The 17,696-nt window shown below is 35.5% G+C and overlaps 1 protein-coding gene across 5 annotated transcripts in view; it reads right to left on the bottom strand.

Moving 5' to 3' along the window:
- Positions 1-17,696, bottom strand: part of LOC138712457 (serine-rich adhesin for platelets-like) — an 80,638-nt gene that overhangs the window by 49,451 nt on the left and 13,491 nt on the right. For all 5 annotated transcript variants that reach the window (XM_069844284.1, XM_069844285.1, XM_069844283.1 and 2 more), the window contains exons 8-15: positions 16,897-16,995; positions 15,440-15,740; positions 12,235-12,314; positions 11,983-12,112; positions 9,977-10,062; positions 7,643-7,757; positions 4,346-4,491; positions 591-672 (exon numbers count right to left, since the gene is read on the bottom strand). In XM_069844284.1, coding sequence (XP_069700385.1) covers positions 591-672; positions 4,346-4,491; positions 7,643-7,757; positions 9,977-10,062; positions 11,983-12,112; positions 12,235-12,314; positions 15,440-15,740; positions 16,897-16,995 — 1,039 coding nt within the window. The remainder of the gene's footprint in view (positions 1-590; positions 673-4,345; positions 4,492-7,642; positions 7,758-9,976; positions 10,063-11,982; positions 12,113-12,234; positions 12,315-15,439; positions 15,741-16,896; positions 16,996-17,696) is intronic.

Consider the following 17,696-nt stretch of genomic DNA (forward strand, 5'->3'; position numbering starts at 1 on the left):
GCCGTGTTTCTTTGGAATAGGCAGCAACGTAAGGGGATGCCATTGCCAGGGCAAATAATTCGAGAGAAGGTTAGGTATTATTAGCGGAATTTCTGGGGGAAGACGATAAAAATTTCTGTGCTAGTTCTGGCCGGTTGGACAGATTTAAAAACAGATAGGCTATGGTATACGTCAGCTACACTTCAATGGGGAGAAATTATCAGCTGATAACGAAGCTGTTGATGTATTCAAAACAGAATTTTTAGTTTTCACTCAAGGAAACTTTTTCAATGCAGATGAGACAGGATTAAACTTCAAAATGTTGCAAAAAAAATCTCGTTTCCTTCCCACTTTTACCGAAAATATTTCTCATCGATTATCCGAAAAATCACGTTATCTGAAATGGCTTTGCCCCCTTTATTTCAGATAAACGGTGTTCTACTGTACACAATTTTCAGAAAGAGTAAGAATTATGCATTTGTATATAGATTTACATGCAGCTCGTGTTGTAGAGTTCCTGCAATAATTATTGTGGCAGAATACAGGTTTCTAATCTGTAGTAAAAGAATTATACAAAATTTCTCGTAAAATGAATATAGCCAACTACGTACACTGTGTTGGCAGATCTTGCTGTTTGAGTCCTGCGTTCTTCTTGGTGAATGTATTTTTCTTTTCTTGCTTATCACTTGCAGACTGAAATATGAAACGAACTTTGAACTAGTACACAGTGTAAAATACTAGAAGATGTACATTTTATAATAAATAAGGGTTGATCTTAATAATGATGTATTTTAGAGTCAATATAAAAACACATGATAGTGAATAAGTCACTTTAGCATTAAAGAAACAATGTTTCTTTAAGAATATAATGCATATTGTTATACTATTATTTTAAATTCTTCTGTAATAAAATACGTAACCATACTGTTTCGATGGAAAAGTTGTGCTTACTCATTAGTTTACTTTGTAATTTAATTAAAAGTTGTATATAATAACTGAATTTATGATCATCTCATGCATGCATGACTGACATACCTACATACACAGAATAAAGGCTGGTTCACAATATACCGGGAACGAGAACCAGAATGAAAACGAGAAGCAGAGGACGTGAATATGAAAATTTTTGATTCACAATAAACAGAGAACGTAGACGACTATGCATATCGATATGTATGTCAATAACGATATGTAAAGTCGATATTACGCATTCTGATGTTATTTGTGTATAATTGACCAATGGTGTTCTCTCATGAGTACAAGGCAGCCAACATAAACACAGGTTAAACATTTCATTAGGTACGGGACTATAAATATGCCCATGCATCTTTATTATCACAACCTATTTTAAGTCTACCATAACGTAAAATAATTAGAGAAGAAACATTTGTAATAGAACAAAAATGAACACAACAGTAGTTATTGAATTGAAGCATGAATGTGTAGTGTGCAATACAACCAATACAGTAATAAAATGATTCGCTTCCGATCGTGTTCAAAGATGCAGCTATTCAAAGCCACGTATTCTCCTTCATTTTCTCATCTTTATATGAGGCGCGCCGCTTATCATAAACGTGAAGATTTTCCTCAACACTCAATATTAGAATCTCATCAAATAAAACTTGCTCCATGATGCACAGCACAGAACAAAATAATGCATAGGTTTTGTCACGGTCTTCTTGCTACAAAATATACGACGACAAAATAGCTTTTAGATGGCAATAGAATGAATCTAGTGGGCTGTGATCGGAAACGTGAACGCCAAAGTTGAAACTTGGCCAACTCTCCGTTCCCGATCCCGGGCTCCGGCAAGCTTTTCGTTAATTGTGAATGCTCACATTTAAATGTACACATTTTAACAATTTTACCGTTTTCGTTTTCGTTCCGATTCTCGTTTCCGGTTTATTGTGAACCAGCCTTAATATGCACAACACTTCATACTTGCTACTTATTCTCTAAATAGACAACCCTTCTTAAGGCCCACTACCACTTAGCAGAACCAAATCAAACACAATTTCTCTTCACAATCTACCTATTTAAATGGAAGATAGCAGAAAGTGGTGTGTCAAATCGAATCGAATTCATGAACTAGAATATTCATTCCACTGCCGAAACAAAATTTCTTGTTTCGAATATGACCATATGTTCTCGTGAAGCCTTCATAAAAAAAATGAGCCATATCCATTTTTCGTAGCGTAATTTCTTTATTGAAAGTTATTGCTGAAATAGTATGTATACAGAATATTACGACTCAATAATATGTACCTCTGATTGAGGTTCTGGCTGATATGTTCATCTATTATCAGGCAGTACATCTCTCTTGACGATATGTGTCAGAGGAAAAACAATTGTTTGTATATATCTGAAGTTTGACTAGTGTAATATATAGCTAGTCGGTGATGTATGCAATGGAGGGGGAAGGGAACTGGCCTCCCTACCCCATTATCTCCTTGCCTAGTTGCCTCATTAGTGGTGCCTTATTGGTATCACTTGTGAGGTTCAGACCTGTCTTCAGACAGTTGACTAAACAACAACAACAATATGAACGGACAAATATTAATAAATTTTGTTCAACTATATTCGCTATTGTATTACAATACACAAAAGTACTACTGTAATAATTATTCCCGTGATAATGCTTTAAGCGAAATACGTAAATTAACGGAAACGTCAGGTAAAAATTAAAATTCAAAGCAGCATTAAAGAACGAAATTTTGCTTCATCTCTCAGAAAATAAATAAATAAATAAATAAATAAATAAATAAACAAATAAATAAATAAACAAAGAGACAAACAAATAAACGAATAAACAAATAAATAAATGAATAAACAAATAAACGAATCAAGAAATAAATAAACGAATAAACAAATAAATGAATAAATAAACGAATCAAGAAATAAACAAATAAATAAACAAATGAATAAACGAATAAATAAATATATAAACGAATAAATGAATATATAAATAAATGAATAAATAAATAGATAAATAAATAAATAAATAAAATGAAAATTTTCCATGTGCATGTCTAGTTAAAAAATATCATGAATCCAGTCTTTTCTTTTCTCGTTTTGGATATTTATTTCTTCTCTTTCTGTCTTTCACAATCAATTTTAATGTGTAACATGCTTCAGTTCGATTCGATTTCACTAGATGTGAGTGGCAGCAGACGTTTCATTTCAATTCTGCTAAGTGGGAGCGGGCCTTTACTGTGTCCTTCGTAAGATAAACAGCAACCCTACACATATCGAAGTACACTAACATTTAGTGACACTTCTTTATGGAGGCTACCAGTACCAGTACTGACAGCTGATCAAGAGCTTCAAAAATTCCCACCATTGGAAATACTGGGTGTTCAGTTCAAAATGTGTCTTGGCTCGCTGTATGCCGTCATGTGGCTAGCTGATGAGCCTAGAGAATTCAATCTCCCTACACTTCCGCAGCTCAGGTGTATAATCTAAGAGGCAGAGAAGTTGGCTAGCAAGTACGGCGTTCATTCTGAAGAGTACGTGCCGATACGTACGGTAACGCCGGTAGTGGCAGGAATGTGAACTGTTTGGAAATACGTACTGTCGAGATATGGGGAGAGGGTTAAGACGATTACTTACGTATTTGTTGACATTAACTTCGACGGTCAACATGGACACGGAGCATTTGATTTGTGTTGTGGAATGTTACCATACGCAACTGATGATAACAAATACCCTGCGTACGACTTGCCGGTGCAAAACACAGTTCGAAAGAGGTTATGGTAGCACACAGACCGTACAGACCGCCATCTGTTGCTACGACATTCAAGTTATACCGTACACATTCTCAAGTTCAGATTGAAGAACGCCTTAAATAATAGGCAACTTCTCTAACATATAAACTGAAACTCGCTTCAAATCGGTGACCCAACAACAGTGACGTCATGACACACTTTGAAATGAACACCCAGTACTTCCAGTTCTTTCCTTTTCATGCTACTAAATACTGTAATATGTACTAGTCAGCAATGAATGGAGAGGGAAAGGAACTAGTCACCCTTATCTCCTGGCTTAGTTGCCTCATGAATGATACCTTGTTTGGTGTTTTAAGAAGTCCAAACCTGTATTCAGACAGTTTACTAAATGATAAAAAAAAATGCACTCTTTGCTTTTTTAATTATTGAAAAGTAAAATAATATAAGAAAGGTAAACATATTAATTTTAACCTTCATTACGACAAAATTTCAGATCAAATAAACTCAAGACTTACAATGTAAACCACTGCCAGATTTATTAGACATATTAAGAAAACTTGCATGAAATATTTTGCACCATCTGCTTTATTATTAACTTTTCATCCATGTTCAACATAACTCTATTTTTATACTTTCCATACCTTACTCCTCATATTCTTCAGTACGCATTCGAGCGGAGGCAAGCATTTGAGACGTCTTCTTGACAGTGGGCTATTTCTCAGTTTGAGGAGGAAATCCCGATCGTATTTCTTCCTTGCCACTTCTGGATTTATTGAAGGTGAATGACCTGCAAGATTAATGTTCAAATCAACTAATAAATCAACGGCATATTTATTGATTAGTCTATACTTATTTCAATTTAATGCCGACGAAAATTACCACTTTTCAAAAAGCTATCCATGTAATAAACTGTTTTACTGTAATGATAATTTTGGAAATTGTATCAGAACAATGGAAAGAGTCTATAATTGTACTTATCTTTAAGAAAGGTGAAAGGACTAACTATAGTAATTTTCGAAGAATATCACTTTTATTGATGTCTTACAAAATTTTGTCAAATATTGTATTGAGAAGATTAACTCCATATGTAGACGAAATTACTGGGAATCATCAATGTGGTTTCAGGTACAATAGGTCGACTATTGATCGGATTTTTTTTATTCGACAGATATTGGAGAAAAAATGGGAGTATAAGAGCACAGTACAGAAAAAAAAATGGGAGTATAAGGGCACAGTACATCAGTTATTCATAGATTTCAAAAGGGCTTATGATTCGATTAAGAGAGAAGTTTTATATATTATTCTTATTGGATTTGGTATTCCCAAGAAACTAGTCCGATTAGTTAAATTATGTCTCAGTGAAATGTACAGCAGAGTCTGTATAGGCCAGTTTCTGTTGGATGCTTTTCCAATTCACTGCGGGCTAAAGCAAGAAGATGCACTATCACCTTTACTTTTTAACTTTTCTCTAAAATATGCCATTAAGAAAGTCCTGGAAAACAGAGAGGGTTTGAAATTGAACGAGTTACATCAGCTGCTTGTTTATGCGGATGACATGAATATGTTAGGAGAAAATCCACAAAACACGAGAATTTTACTTGAAGCAAGTAATGAGATAGGTTTGGAAGTAAATCCCGAGAAGATAAAGTATATGATTATGTCTTGTGACCAGAAAATAGTACGAAAAGGAAAATTTTCATTTGAAGAGGTGGAAAAATTCAGATATCTTGGAGAAACAGTAACAAATATAAATGACACTCGAGAGGAAAATAAACACATAATAAATATGGGAAATGCCTGTTATTATTCGGTTGAGAAGCTTTTATCATCCAGTCTGCTCTCAAAAAGCTTAAAGTAAGAATTTATAAAACAGTTATATTACCAGTTGTTCTGTATGGTTGTGATACTTGGACTCTCACTTTGAGAGAGGAATAGATGGTAAAGGTGTTCGAGAATAAGGTGCTTAGGAAAATATTTGGGACTAAGAGAGACAAAGTTACAGGAGAATGGAGAAAGTTACATAATGCACAACTGCATGCATTGTATTTATCACCTAACATAATTAGGCAGAGCATGTACCACATATGGGTGAATACAGAAACGTGACAGTGTGTTAGTTGGTATACCTGAGGGTAAAAGACCATTGGGGAGAAGACGTAGATGGGAGGATAATATTAAAATGGATTTGAGGGAGATGGGATATGTTGGTAGAGACTGGATTAATCTTGCTCAGGATAGGGACCAATGGTGGGCTTATGTGAGGGCGGCAATGAACCTCCGGTTTCTCTAAAAGCTATTTGTAAGTAAGGTAATTTTTGTCTGGCTTCTTTGTGACAGTGAGTAGCTTTTTTAGAGCAAACTCCCAAGATGAAGTTTGCTCTAAAAAAGCTACTCACTGTCACAAAGAAGCCAGACTATTTATATATAAAAAAATATTTTCAACTTTGTAGGCATGCGAGTTGATTTCAGTTATTAACATCAAATGAAATATCCATAAAAATTTCATCAATAATAATCACCATTTTATTTCAGAATTCTATATGAACTGTAACAGTAACCATGAAGAAATACTCTTTTAAGTTTAATAGTTGATGTTTCTGAACTGTCGACATTGGAAAAAGCAAGGATGATAAACTGACGATGTTTGATGTCGACAACTAATTTTTGTACAGCATAATAATATACTCTCAATCAATCTTCTTAAAGTATCCAGCTGTTTGCTGACAACATAAAGTCCACTGTAGTCTATTCAGTTGTTGTTTTTCACGAGAAATGAGGGGTATTTTGATCGGTGTTCATTATAGATGCCTGTTGCTAGTAGCCAGAGGTGGGGTGTAGTCAATATATACTGCAGGGCTGTGTCTTCTGCAACTGGTACTGATGATTTTAATTTACATCTTTTGTGGTTTATGGATGGACAGTATAGAAGAATGTGTTCCAGATCTTCATCATGATTTATTACACCACAGACAAGTAGGATTATCAGAAATGTGAAATCGGTGTAGATACAATTGAGTGACAATGTGACCTGTTCTGGCTCTTGTTAAAAATGTTTGAACATGTCTGGGCAAGTTTTTGTACATTTCCAGGTCACTCAAACCAAGAAATGGATTCGTAACACCTCAAAATCTGTGCTTCAGTGGCTGGTCATGATAATATCTTTGAAAAATATTGGAGTGCAAGAGGTCAAATGACTTTATTGTCAAACGCCTGGCATTAGAAAACAACAACATCATTTCCAGGTCATTTGGTTTCTTTTGTACAGACTACAAAATGTTTCCTTTGTCAGAAGAGAGCCAATTGTTGATCCATAGGTTTGTAAAATGAGACTTTACTGAAGCAAAAGCATTGGATAGAGATATCACTTGAAGAGGTCTTGGTTGCAAATATGTTGCCTGTTTTGCAATATGACTAAGTAAACTAAAAGAACTCCAAAAGGAAATAACATTTCAATGGATACCTAGTCATTGTGGTATACCTGGAATGTAGTCTCAATGAAAAAGTAAAAACGATGACTGACCGAATATAATATCCCGTAATTATACTAGCATATCATAAATTCTTCCAGATTAGTGCTCGCAGACCTATAATACAAAATAATCAGATGTACATACAAGATAGAACATGTGAATACTCGTTTCTTCTAACATTAAATCATTATTTGAGCAGTTCAGAGCAAAAGTGGTGTAAGTCAAAATTGGGTAATGAGGTTTAAAGTAAAAATTCTGTAAAATACAGGAAAAAGTAGCAATTAATATAGCCTTCTTGCTATCCACTGATTACTATTAGTTTAAATAAATTGAATATTAATTGCTACTTTGCGCTGTATTTTACAGAATGTTTACTTTAACCCTCATTACTTATTTTTGACTTACACCACTTCTGCTCTGAACAGCTCATTTAACTTCATAAAAGAACAAAATAGGATTGAAACTCACTCTGTTTACTCTCCTGTACACTATCGCTCGGCACCTTCTTCATAGCCTCAGAAGTATTTTCATCATAATGAGGTTCTTCCAACTTCTTTTGTGCAATAGGCTCATTCTCATTTACCTTAATCAAAGTCATAAACAAATGTCAGTGAATTATTTTTCAAAATTTTCGGAGGTTTCTCATCCCTCCTGGCTCCCGTATCTAAATTTTGATTTGCCAAAGTACAAGATTAGTAACTTAATGAAGAAAAGGATTATATTTGACAACTGATTTTTATTTATAATATAAAAATACTGTCATTAATTTCACGTTGCATGTATGCATTACTAGATACTAAAAGATAATAATAATGATAATTATCTGTTCTTATCTATCTGTATTACATGAGCCATAACAAGCTCAATTTACAGTCTTTGTAAAGCAGAGGGTTGTCAAATAATTATTTAATAAATAGAAATAATTTTACAAACATTCTACAAATTCAAGGCCATTGCGCTTCAACTAAAATAGTACATTATGCAACGAGCCTATAATGGTAGTAATTAAGACGTGAGTATATTTGTTTATGAAACGAGCACAAGCAAGTTTCATAATTTTCATATGAGCGTCTTAATTACCATTATAGGCAAGTTTCATACGACTTTTTATGCTCGACCATATTTCTAACTTGAAATTATTCATAAGTATTCATGTTATGGTTATGTGAGGAGCAGAACTGACCTGAATTGTGAGATGTGCGCAGACGCGAAAGTATTGATTTTTTCCGAGGAATGAATGTCATTGACCTTGATATAATCTAGAGAATAACATGAACATTAGTCTTGATATAACCTGGAAATTGATTTAGAATTGTAAAACTAGATGACAAATTGAATTTATTTGAATATTATTTACAATTAACGCTAATTATTATAGTAACAGAACATAACCTTCTGCGACAGTATTGGATTTCCAGCCTCCGTGACTTTTCGCTAGTTGTCTTTCGATTGCATATCCGAGAATAATCGATACTTGCGCTTTTATAATGGTACAATGACGATTTCTCATTGGCTGAACAATTGAACTATAATGAATAGATGTACTTTAATGGGGTGCATTAAAGGGCTACTACCAGGTGTATAATTACTACATTTCGGCATGATCGAGCATAGATGTTTTTAGAAAATTGAAATTTTTTGTACTTAAATACTGGGATATAATAAAACTTTTTTTCCCCTATTCAACTTTGAATTTTCAAAAAGAATTTATTTAGCCCATTTTCGATCCACCCTAATGGAAATACATAATAACTTAAAAAAAAAAAAAAAAAATGTCTTTCTTAACCTATTTACATCGTGACTAGGGTTAGGATTAAGTTAATTTTGCAAATTTATTCGTATAAACATCTTTTTATGACCAAATTTTTTGTCTGAAGAAGTACGTAACATGTATTCACTAATTTCTCTAGAACGTAGGAATGTGTAGACATACAGCTTATACGATTTCACACATTTCTTTATCTTATGCAAGAAACAAGTTGGGAATAGGCCTGGATAGAGATGTATTGCATGACGCCAGAAATATTATCAGGTTTAGATAAGACAGCCATGTAAGTAGGTAAATACATAAGCATGAAATAAAGAAATTTAAAAAGTTACAGCCAATTTCCAAGTAAATCGCCATTTTGTGTTTTTTTTCCCCCATTACAACGCATTAATTGTTTATTACCTAAAAAGTTATTATAGTGACATGCAAATACCAAATAAGGACAAAATCCATCTAATAATTAGGAGAAATTGCTGTACACAGACAGACGGCACGCCAACAACCACATGTACTGTACCTTCAAAATATCGAAATTGAACTTCTGCAGTAACACATTTTCTCTCTATACTGTCCACATTGAGAAAGCAAAAATAAAAACATAGGTACGTTATGTTATGTTTTATTTAACGACGCTCGCAACTGCAGACGTTATATCAGCGTCGCCGGATGTGCCGGAATCTTGTCCCGCAGGAGTTCTTTTACATGCCAGTAAATCTACTGACATGAGCCTGTCGCATTTAAGCACACTTAAATGCCATCGACCTGACCCGGGATCGAACCCGCAACCTTGGGCATAGAAGGCCAGCTGTAGGTACGAATTCAAAGCAAAATGCCTAACATTATTTTACTAATTCTAAAATACATTCAAAGGAGGGGGGGAATTTCAATATTTGAATAAACAAATCTTGATATTATGCAACTCACTTAACACAGGTGAAGAAATTTCGTAATCAGCTGTTGAAGTTACTTTGTTTAACAAGGGTACCAAAATGAACAACTAATGTAAACATAAATCAATGTCTACATATATATACCTTTTCTGGATGTTTTTCATGAGTAAGAAGTTCAGAACTACCAGGTCCATCTGTCTGTTGAAGATGTGAGGATTCTTGGTTGCAATCTAAGAACAGATAATACAATCCAGCATAAATCTGACAGGAAAAGATTACATTGTTCATTAAAGGCTGGTTCACAATAGACCAGGAACGAGAAGCAGAGGACGTGAATGTGAAAATTTTTTATTCACAATAAACCGAGAACGTAGACGACTATGCATATCGATATGCGTGTCAATAACGATATTACGCATTCTGATGTTATTTGTGTATAATTGACCAATGGCGTTCTCTCATGAGTGCAAGGCAGCCAACATAAACACAGGTTAACCAACTTCGAAATTTCAACTGAAACATTTCATTAGGTACGGTACTAAAAATATGCCCATGCATCTTTATTATCACAACCTATTTTAAGTCTACCATAACGTAAAATAATTAGAGAAGAAACATTTGTAATAGAACAAAAATGAACACAACAATAGTTATTGAATTGAAGCATGAATATGTAGTGTGTAACACAACCAATACAGTAATAAAATATGATTCACTTACGATTGGTGTTCAAAGATGCAGCTACTGAAAGCCACGAATTCTCCTTCATTTTCTCATCTTTATACGAGGCGCGCCGCTTATCATAAACGTGAGGATTTTCCTCAACACTCAATATTAGAATCTCATCAAATAAAACTTGCTCCATGATGCACAGCACAGAACAAAATAATGCATAGGTTATGCCACGATCTTTCTACAAAATATACTACGACAAAATAGCTTTTAGATGGCAATAGAATGAATCTAGTGGGCTGTGATCGGAAACATGAACGCCAAAGTTGAAACTTGGCCAACTCTTCGTTCCTGATCCTGGGCTCCGGCAAGCTTTTCGTTAATTGTGAATGGTCACATTTAAATGTACACATTTTAACAATTTTACCGTTTTCGTTTTTGTTCCAATTCTCGTTTCCGGTTTATTGTGAACCAGCCTTAACAATCAAATCAGGAGAAGGAGAATTAGAGAGTACAGATACAGTGCGCGTTAGAGATATTGAAAAGAAAGAGAAAGAAAAAATAAATACGAAGGTTGTATTTCTGCTTTCTGAATGAAGATGCGATCTTATGTGTGCTTTTGTTTTCATATATTAGTGTGATCTATTTCTTGTGTTCTTGTGTTTGTGTTGTGTTTTGCGTGTTTTTGTGTTTGCTAAGTTTTTGTTTTGTCTTTCTTATGATGTTGTCTATTATGTTTGGATTGTATCTGATTTCTTGTGCTATGTATTTGATTGTGTTCACTTCTTCATTGTAGTGTTGTATGAAATATACAAACACACTAAAACACACCCCAATCAAATTCTCAACACACATATCAATTTCAGTACACACACACTATTTGACTCCACTCTTCAACACCTTTCAACAATCGAACACACCCACATAACAGGCAGAGAAGTTCAAGATGATGCCGTGATCTAGTAGGCTCTGAGGATGGTGCATAAGCACTGAAACAACTGTAAGCTGGACAAATCTTACATAATTAACACGAGTAAGTCCACTAGATAATCAATTAATTATATTCAAGTGTTAAAAGTAGTGTACGCAAGATTCAAAATGGAAAACAGAAATAATAACATCTAAGAAAGTGTAAAGAAATAAAACATGTAACAGTCCACTTAAATCTTAAGGCATATTAAATAAAAACTGAGAAGTAACATCAAAGCGTCCTCAAGTTTGACCTAAACAATAATAAAGAATGTGTTTCATAAAGATACTGCATTTCCACGCACTAGTTACAGGCTAACCTTCTATTGCAGAAACTTTATAACAGTAAGCATTTGGTATTATTTAAATGATAATTTGCCGAAAAGCTTATAATTTTAAAAGAAAAGCATAAAAATTTAAATTTGCAACATAAATCCAATTTCACTTCACTTTAATGTATTAATCCAGTGCTCATTACTCAAACACTTCACGCTAAGTTTCTTACTCACTCTTTATGTTGGTTTCTTGCACAGTGGAAATACTTCGAGAAATGTTCTTCATTTCCTTCATGGCAGCAGTCACACTTTCTTCTTTCTGAAGAGGTTTCACTTTGTTCTTATCAAGATCACCTTTATTAACCTAAGCAAAGAGAGCAGAAAGGTCATACTAAAAGCTGCAAACATAAAAATTATAATACTAATCGAGATATATGACTCTAGAATTAACTTTTAATTTCGATTTGATCATTCTCTTTTACAAACCTTCAATGGCAATCCCTGAAGATTATTGCTTCCTGCCACTGCACCTGCCTGAGGGACAGGCATATAAGGTGGATAATAATCTGCAAATATACAATAAGTAATGTTTAACTACAATAAATAGCTAATTTTACAACTACTAAATTCTACAAAGGGTCTTTTTTATGGTGATGAGTTGTTAGCCCATGACCCAACCCCCAAGCTGGAGGACCACCCCTTATCAGCTGTCCGTGACTGCTTATTCAATATATTCACAGTATCAGATTTTTTGTATTTGACAGATATTGGAGAAAAAAATGGGAATATAAGAGTGTAGTACATCAGTTCTTCATAGATTTCAAAAAAGCATATGACTCGGTTAAGAGAAGTTCTACATAATATTCTTATTGAATTTGGTATTCCCAGGAAACTAATTCAATTAATTAAAATGTGACTCAGTGAAACGTACAGCACAGTCCATATAGGCCAGTTTCTGTCTGATGTTTTTCAAATTCACTGCAGGCTAAAGCAAGGAGATGCACTATCACCTTTACATTTTAACTTTGCTCTAGAATATGCCATTAGAAAAGTCCAGGAAAACAGAGAGAGTTTAGAATTGAACAGGTTACATCAGCTGCTTGTTTATACGAATAACGTAAATATGTTAGAAGCAAATCCACAAACTATTACGGAAAACATGGGAATTCTACTTGAAGCAAATAGAGAGATAGGTTTCGAAGTAAATCCCGAAAAGACAAAGTATAAGATTATGTCTCGTGACCAGAACATTGTACGAAATGGAAATATAAAAATTGAAAATTTGTCCTTTGAAGATATGAAAAAATTGAAATATCTTGGAGCAACAGTAACAAATATAGAAAACACTCGGGAGGAAATTAAATGCAAAATAAATATGGGAAATGCATGTTATTATTCGGTTGAGATGCTTCTCTCATCTACTCTGTTTTCAATAAAACTGAAAGTTATAATTTATGTTGTTGTTGTTTTCTAATGTCAGGCATTTGACAATAAAGACATTTGACCTCTCATACTCCAATATTTTTCAAAGATATTATCATGGCCAGCCAATGAAGCACAGATTTTGAGGTGTTCCGAATCCATTTCTTGGTTTGAGTTGCACAATGGACAGTTAGGGGACTGATATATATTAGAATTTATAAAATAGTTATATGACCAGTTGTTCTGTATAGTTTTGAAACTTGGACTCTCACTTTAAGAGAGGCACAGAGGTTAAGGGTATTTGAGAATAAAGTGCTTAGGAAAATATTTGGGGCTAAGAGGGATGAAGTTACAGGAGAATGGACAAAGTTATACAACATGGAACTGCATGCATTGTATTCTTCACCTGAGATAATTAGGAACAAATCCAGACGTTTGAAGGGCATGTAACACGTATGGGCGAATCCAGAAAAGCATACAGAGTGTTAGTTGGGAGGCTGGAGGGAAAAAGATCTTTGGGAAGGCCGAGACGTAGATGGGAAGATATTATTAAACTGGATTTGAGAATTAATAATCCTATCATAAAAGCATAAGTTCAAAGTATACTGTGTCCGTAAACTCATGGTGCAGTTTTGAACAGTCACACAAAAGCAATGAAACAAGATGGAAATGTGAAACCTTCACCAAACGAAAGAAAATCTCTCCAAGTTTGCATACCTGTTCAGTGCAGTTCGATTTGGCTTCCGTTTGTTGCTCTACACACATTTAACAATATTATAATTCATTTCACACACGACTAAGGACATCAGGTGTAACAGAATGAATAGCATTTCTGATTCTCTCTTTTAAATGGTCAATGTTGATGATAAGAACACTGTACACACGTTGCTTGACATAGCCCCACAAGTAAAAGTCCAAAGGCATTAGGTTCGGCGATCATGGTGGCCATGCCTTCCATCCATCCCTGGAAAAATGTTGTATCCAGAAACTCGTGAACAATGTTGGCGTAGTATGGAGGTTCACCATCTTGTTGAAAGATGACACCTTGCCTTCATCTTGAATTTGTGGCACTGCATAAAATTGCAACATGTCAAGGTAGTTTGTCACAATCTGCTCTTCATTGTAAACACGACGATATTTATGATGAACATGCATCACGGATTCAAATTCTGCAAGCCACAGGACGTATTGAACTTTCCTTTGCACCATCCACATCTTGACTAAATGGCGTGATTCGCTTCATTGTTGTGTTGCGTCATTACCTGTCCACGCATAAAATTGAAATTTATTCTTCAGAAACTCTTTGACATACTCTTCAATATATGTTGTTGTTGTTTTCTAATGCCAGGCATTTGACAATAAAGTCACTTGACCTCTTGCACTCCAATATTTTTCAAAGATATTGTCATGGTTAGCCACTGACGCACTGATTTTGAGATGTTCTGAAACCATTTCTTGATTTGAGTTGCACAATGGACTTGAGTTGCACAATGGGCAGTTAGGGGACTGATATACTATTCCAATTCTATGCAGATGCTTGGCCAAACATTCATGGCCTGTTGCCAATCTAAATGCAGCTACAGATGATTTGCATGGTAAATCGGGAATCAACTGTGGATTGTGATGCAGAAAGTTCCATTTTTTCCCTTGTGATTGTGTTATCAAATTTTGTTTGCTGAAGTCTAAGTATGTAGATTTAATAAATCTTTTCACAGAGTAATACGTAGATTTAGTAACAGGTCTGTAAGTAGCAGTGCTGCCCTTCTTTGCTAAAGCATCCGCATTCTCGTTTCCCAGGATTTCACAATGGGATGGTATCCATTGTAATACAATTCTTTTATTGAGTGTTATTGGTTGAGAGAGCATTTTATTTATTTCTGCTATTTGGGATGAAGGTGTGTGTTTAGAGACTATTGATAGAATAGCTGCTTTGGAGTCTGACAATATAACTGCATTTTTAAATTTATTGATGTGGCAGAGAAGATTCCTGAGACTTTCACTTATTGCAATGATTTCTCCATCAAAGCTTGTTGTTCCATATCCAAGAGATCTATAAAGTGAGAAGAGACAGCACGTAACACCTGCAGCTGCACCTTGTTCCCTGGAGATCAAGGATCCATCAGTAAGTTTCATCCTTTGGTTTAGTTTCATTTAGCCATTAAAGTCTTCAAAACTGCACAATGACTTTACGGACACAGTGTACATAAAAACAAAATCATGATTTATTATAAAGACCAAACCAGTAACCTAATTTTAAAAGTCTACATACAATGAGGTGCCTGCGATGGATGCTGAAAATGTGGATACATCTGTATTGGCATTGCAGCCTTTGGTGAGGCTGGGGGAGGCATCTGTATTGGCACCACAGCCTTTGGTGAGGCTGGGGGAGGCATCTGTATTGGCACCACAGTCTCTGGTGAGGCTGGGGGAGGCATCTGTATTGGCACCACAGCCTTTGGGGAGGCTGGGGGAGGCATCTGTATTGGCACCACAGTTTTTGGTGAGGCTGGGGGAGGCATATAGTAGGCGCTTCGTATGGTATTACTAATTTGAGGAGGTTGTCTCGTGAACTGAAATGAAAGCAAAGTCTTGAAGTTATATTGAGGAAACACAATACAAAACTATTAACATTTATACAGTCTGCACACAAAGTTCATATACACATTATAAAGTATACACTTTCATTAAATTAAATGATATTACCTACATTAAATTCAAGCTGACGTGTCATGTTATTACTGGCACTGCTGACGCTCTGAGAATCGCAATGCATGGCAACAGATTGTTAGTTGAAGGAATGGCTGACCCACGTGAATAACACGATTGAGGAATGGTTGGGTGGCCACTGTCTAGGTCCATAAGCGTCAAGTTAATGGCAAATCAACGAAAAATATCATGGACGATTTCGTTGCGCGGTTTGAGAAGGCAGCACTGACAAGGAAGACTTTGTTGCTGTGGGAAAAGAAAGCTTTTACAACAGACAGTGTTCACGATGCACCGATTTTGTTACTAGGTATAATAACTCAAATTTTTTGTATGGGTTAAGCCTCAAATGCCTCTTAAGAGCTTCATCACTGCCGCTATGAAGACATTTCTCAGCCGGCCAGTTTTTCTTTCCATGAGTGTACAAAGGAAAAAAATTAGAGAAAACTCAGACGAAAGTGATCAGTCTAAATTAAGGTAAAGTATATTAGTGTCTAAAGATTCTTCATATTACAATTTGTTTCCTCACTTTTATACAATACTTCTGTCCTGTAAATAGAATAAATGTGTATGACCTTGGCTTTCAAAAATGAAAATTTCAAAACAGTAAACAATATTGTTAGTAATGTCTTTAACGATTTCTTGTACTGAGGTTGAAGGTAACATGAAAATCTGTAATTGATCTCTGTTACTGTTGTAAGTTATAAATCATAATTTTCATTTTCTAAAAATGAATATTTACATTTACAACATTGAAATATAGTACGAAAATTATTAGTTTAATGTTAATAATATGCATTAAGGTTGTTCTACAAGTCATTGTTTTTGGAAATAATATTTATAGTGTCTGTGTGTCCTGAGTTTTGCTTAGACAATTGATTACGTAATTAATTGATGTAAAACAAGTTTACTTTTTATTATACTCATATGATATAATAGTGCATTCACAATGCAAACAATTAATGGAATGACATGAGAGCTGTAGGTTGTCAGAGTATACTGTAACAGGACACAAACCCTTACCATGGGCAAATGAGTCTGTATAAACATCTGAGGTGCGTGTACATGCGTGGGCAAGATCTGTTGCCCATACACTGGCACGTGGGCCACCTGCAACTGCACCTGTAATCAAACAAGTAAAATTTATGTACTGTAGTCTTCCGATTATCCAAGCTAATGGCAGAAAGGAGTTGCAAGAGGTGTTAAAACCTTCCCCTAATCTCAATGTCTTCTGGAAAATGTTGGCTCCCTTAGCACACATTAGACTGGTGACAGTAACTCCTTTTGCCCTGTTTTGGCTGAACCATAACTCTTCACAGATCGACTTTTTTAAACTTTTACATTCCAAAAGGTCACCAGTTTATTTCTTGATACGGGGGGAAATCTGCACCCTAAATTTCCAAGCCCAAGCCCACGCCCAAAGCCCAAAGCCCGAGCCCGAGCCCAAAGCCCAAGCCCAAAGCCCGAGCCCAAGCCCAAAGTCCAAAGCCCGACCCTGAGCCCAAGCCCAAAGTCCAAAGCCCGAGCCCGAGCCCAAAGTCCAAAGTCCAAAGCCCGACCCAGAGCCCAAGCCCAAAGTCCAAAGCCCAAAGCCTGAGCCCAAGCCCAAAGTCCAAAGCCCGACCCGGAGCCCAAGCCCAAAGTCCAAAGCCCAAGCCCAACCCCGAGCCCAAGCCCAAAGCCCGAGCCCAAAGTCCAAAGCCCGACCCCAAGCCCAAAGTCCAAAGCCCAAGCCCAAGCCCAAAGTCCAAACTCGAGCCCGAGCCCATGCCAAAGCCCAAACCCAATGGTGAAGTACCATATGTTATCGACGTGACACTCAT

This window comes from Periplaneta americana, chromosome 13 (assembly GCF_040183065.1).
Source record: "Periplaneta americana isolate PAMFEO1 chromosome 13, P.americana_PAMFEO1_priV1, whole genome shotgun sequence".
Classification (NCBI taxonomy): Eukaryota; Metazoa; Arthropoda; class Insecta; order Blattodea; family Blattidae; genus Periplaneta; species Periplaneta americana.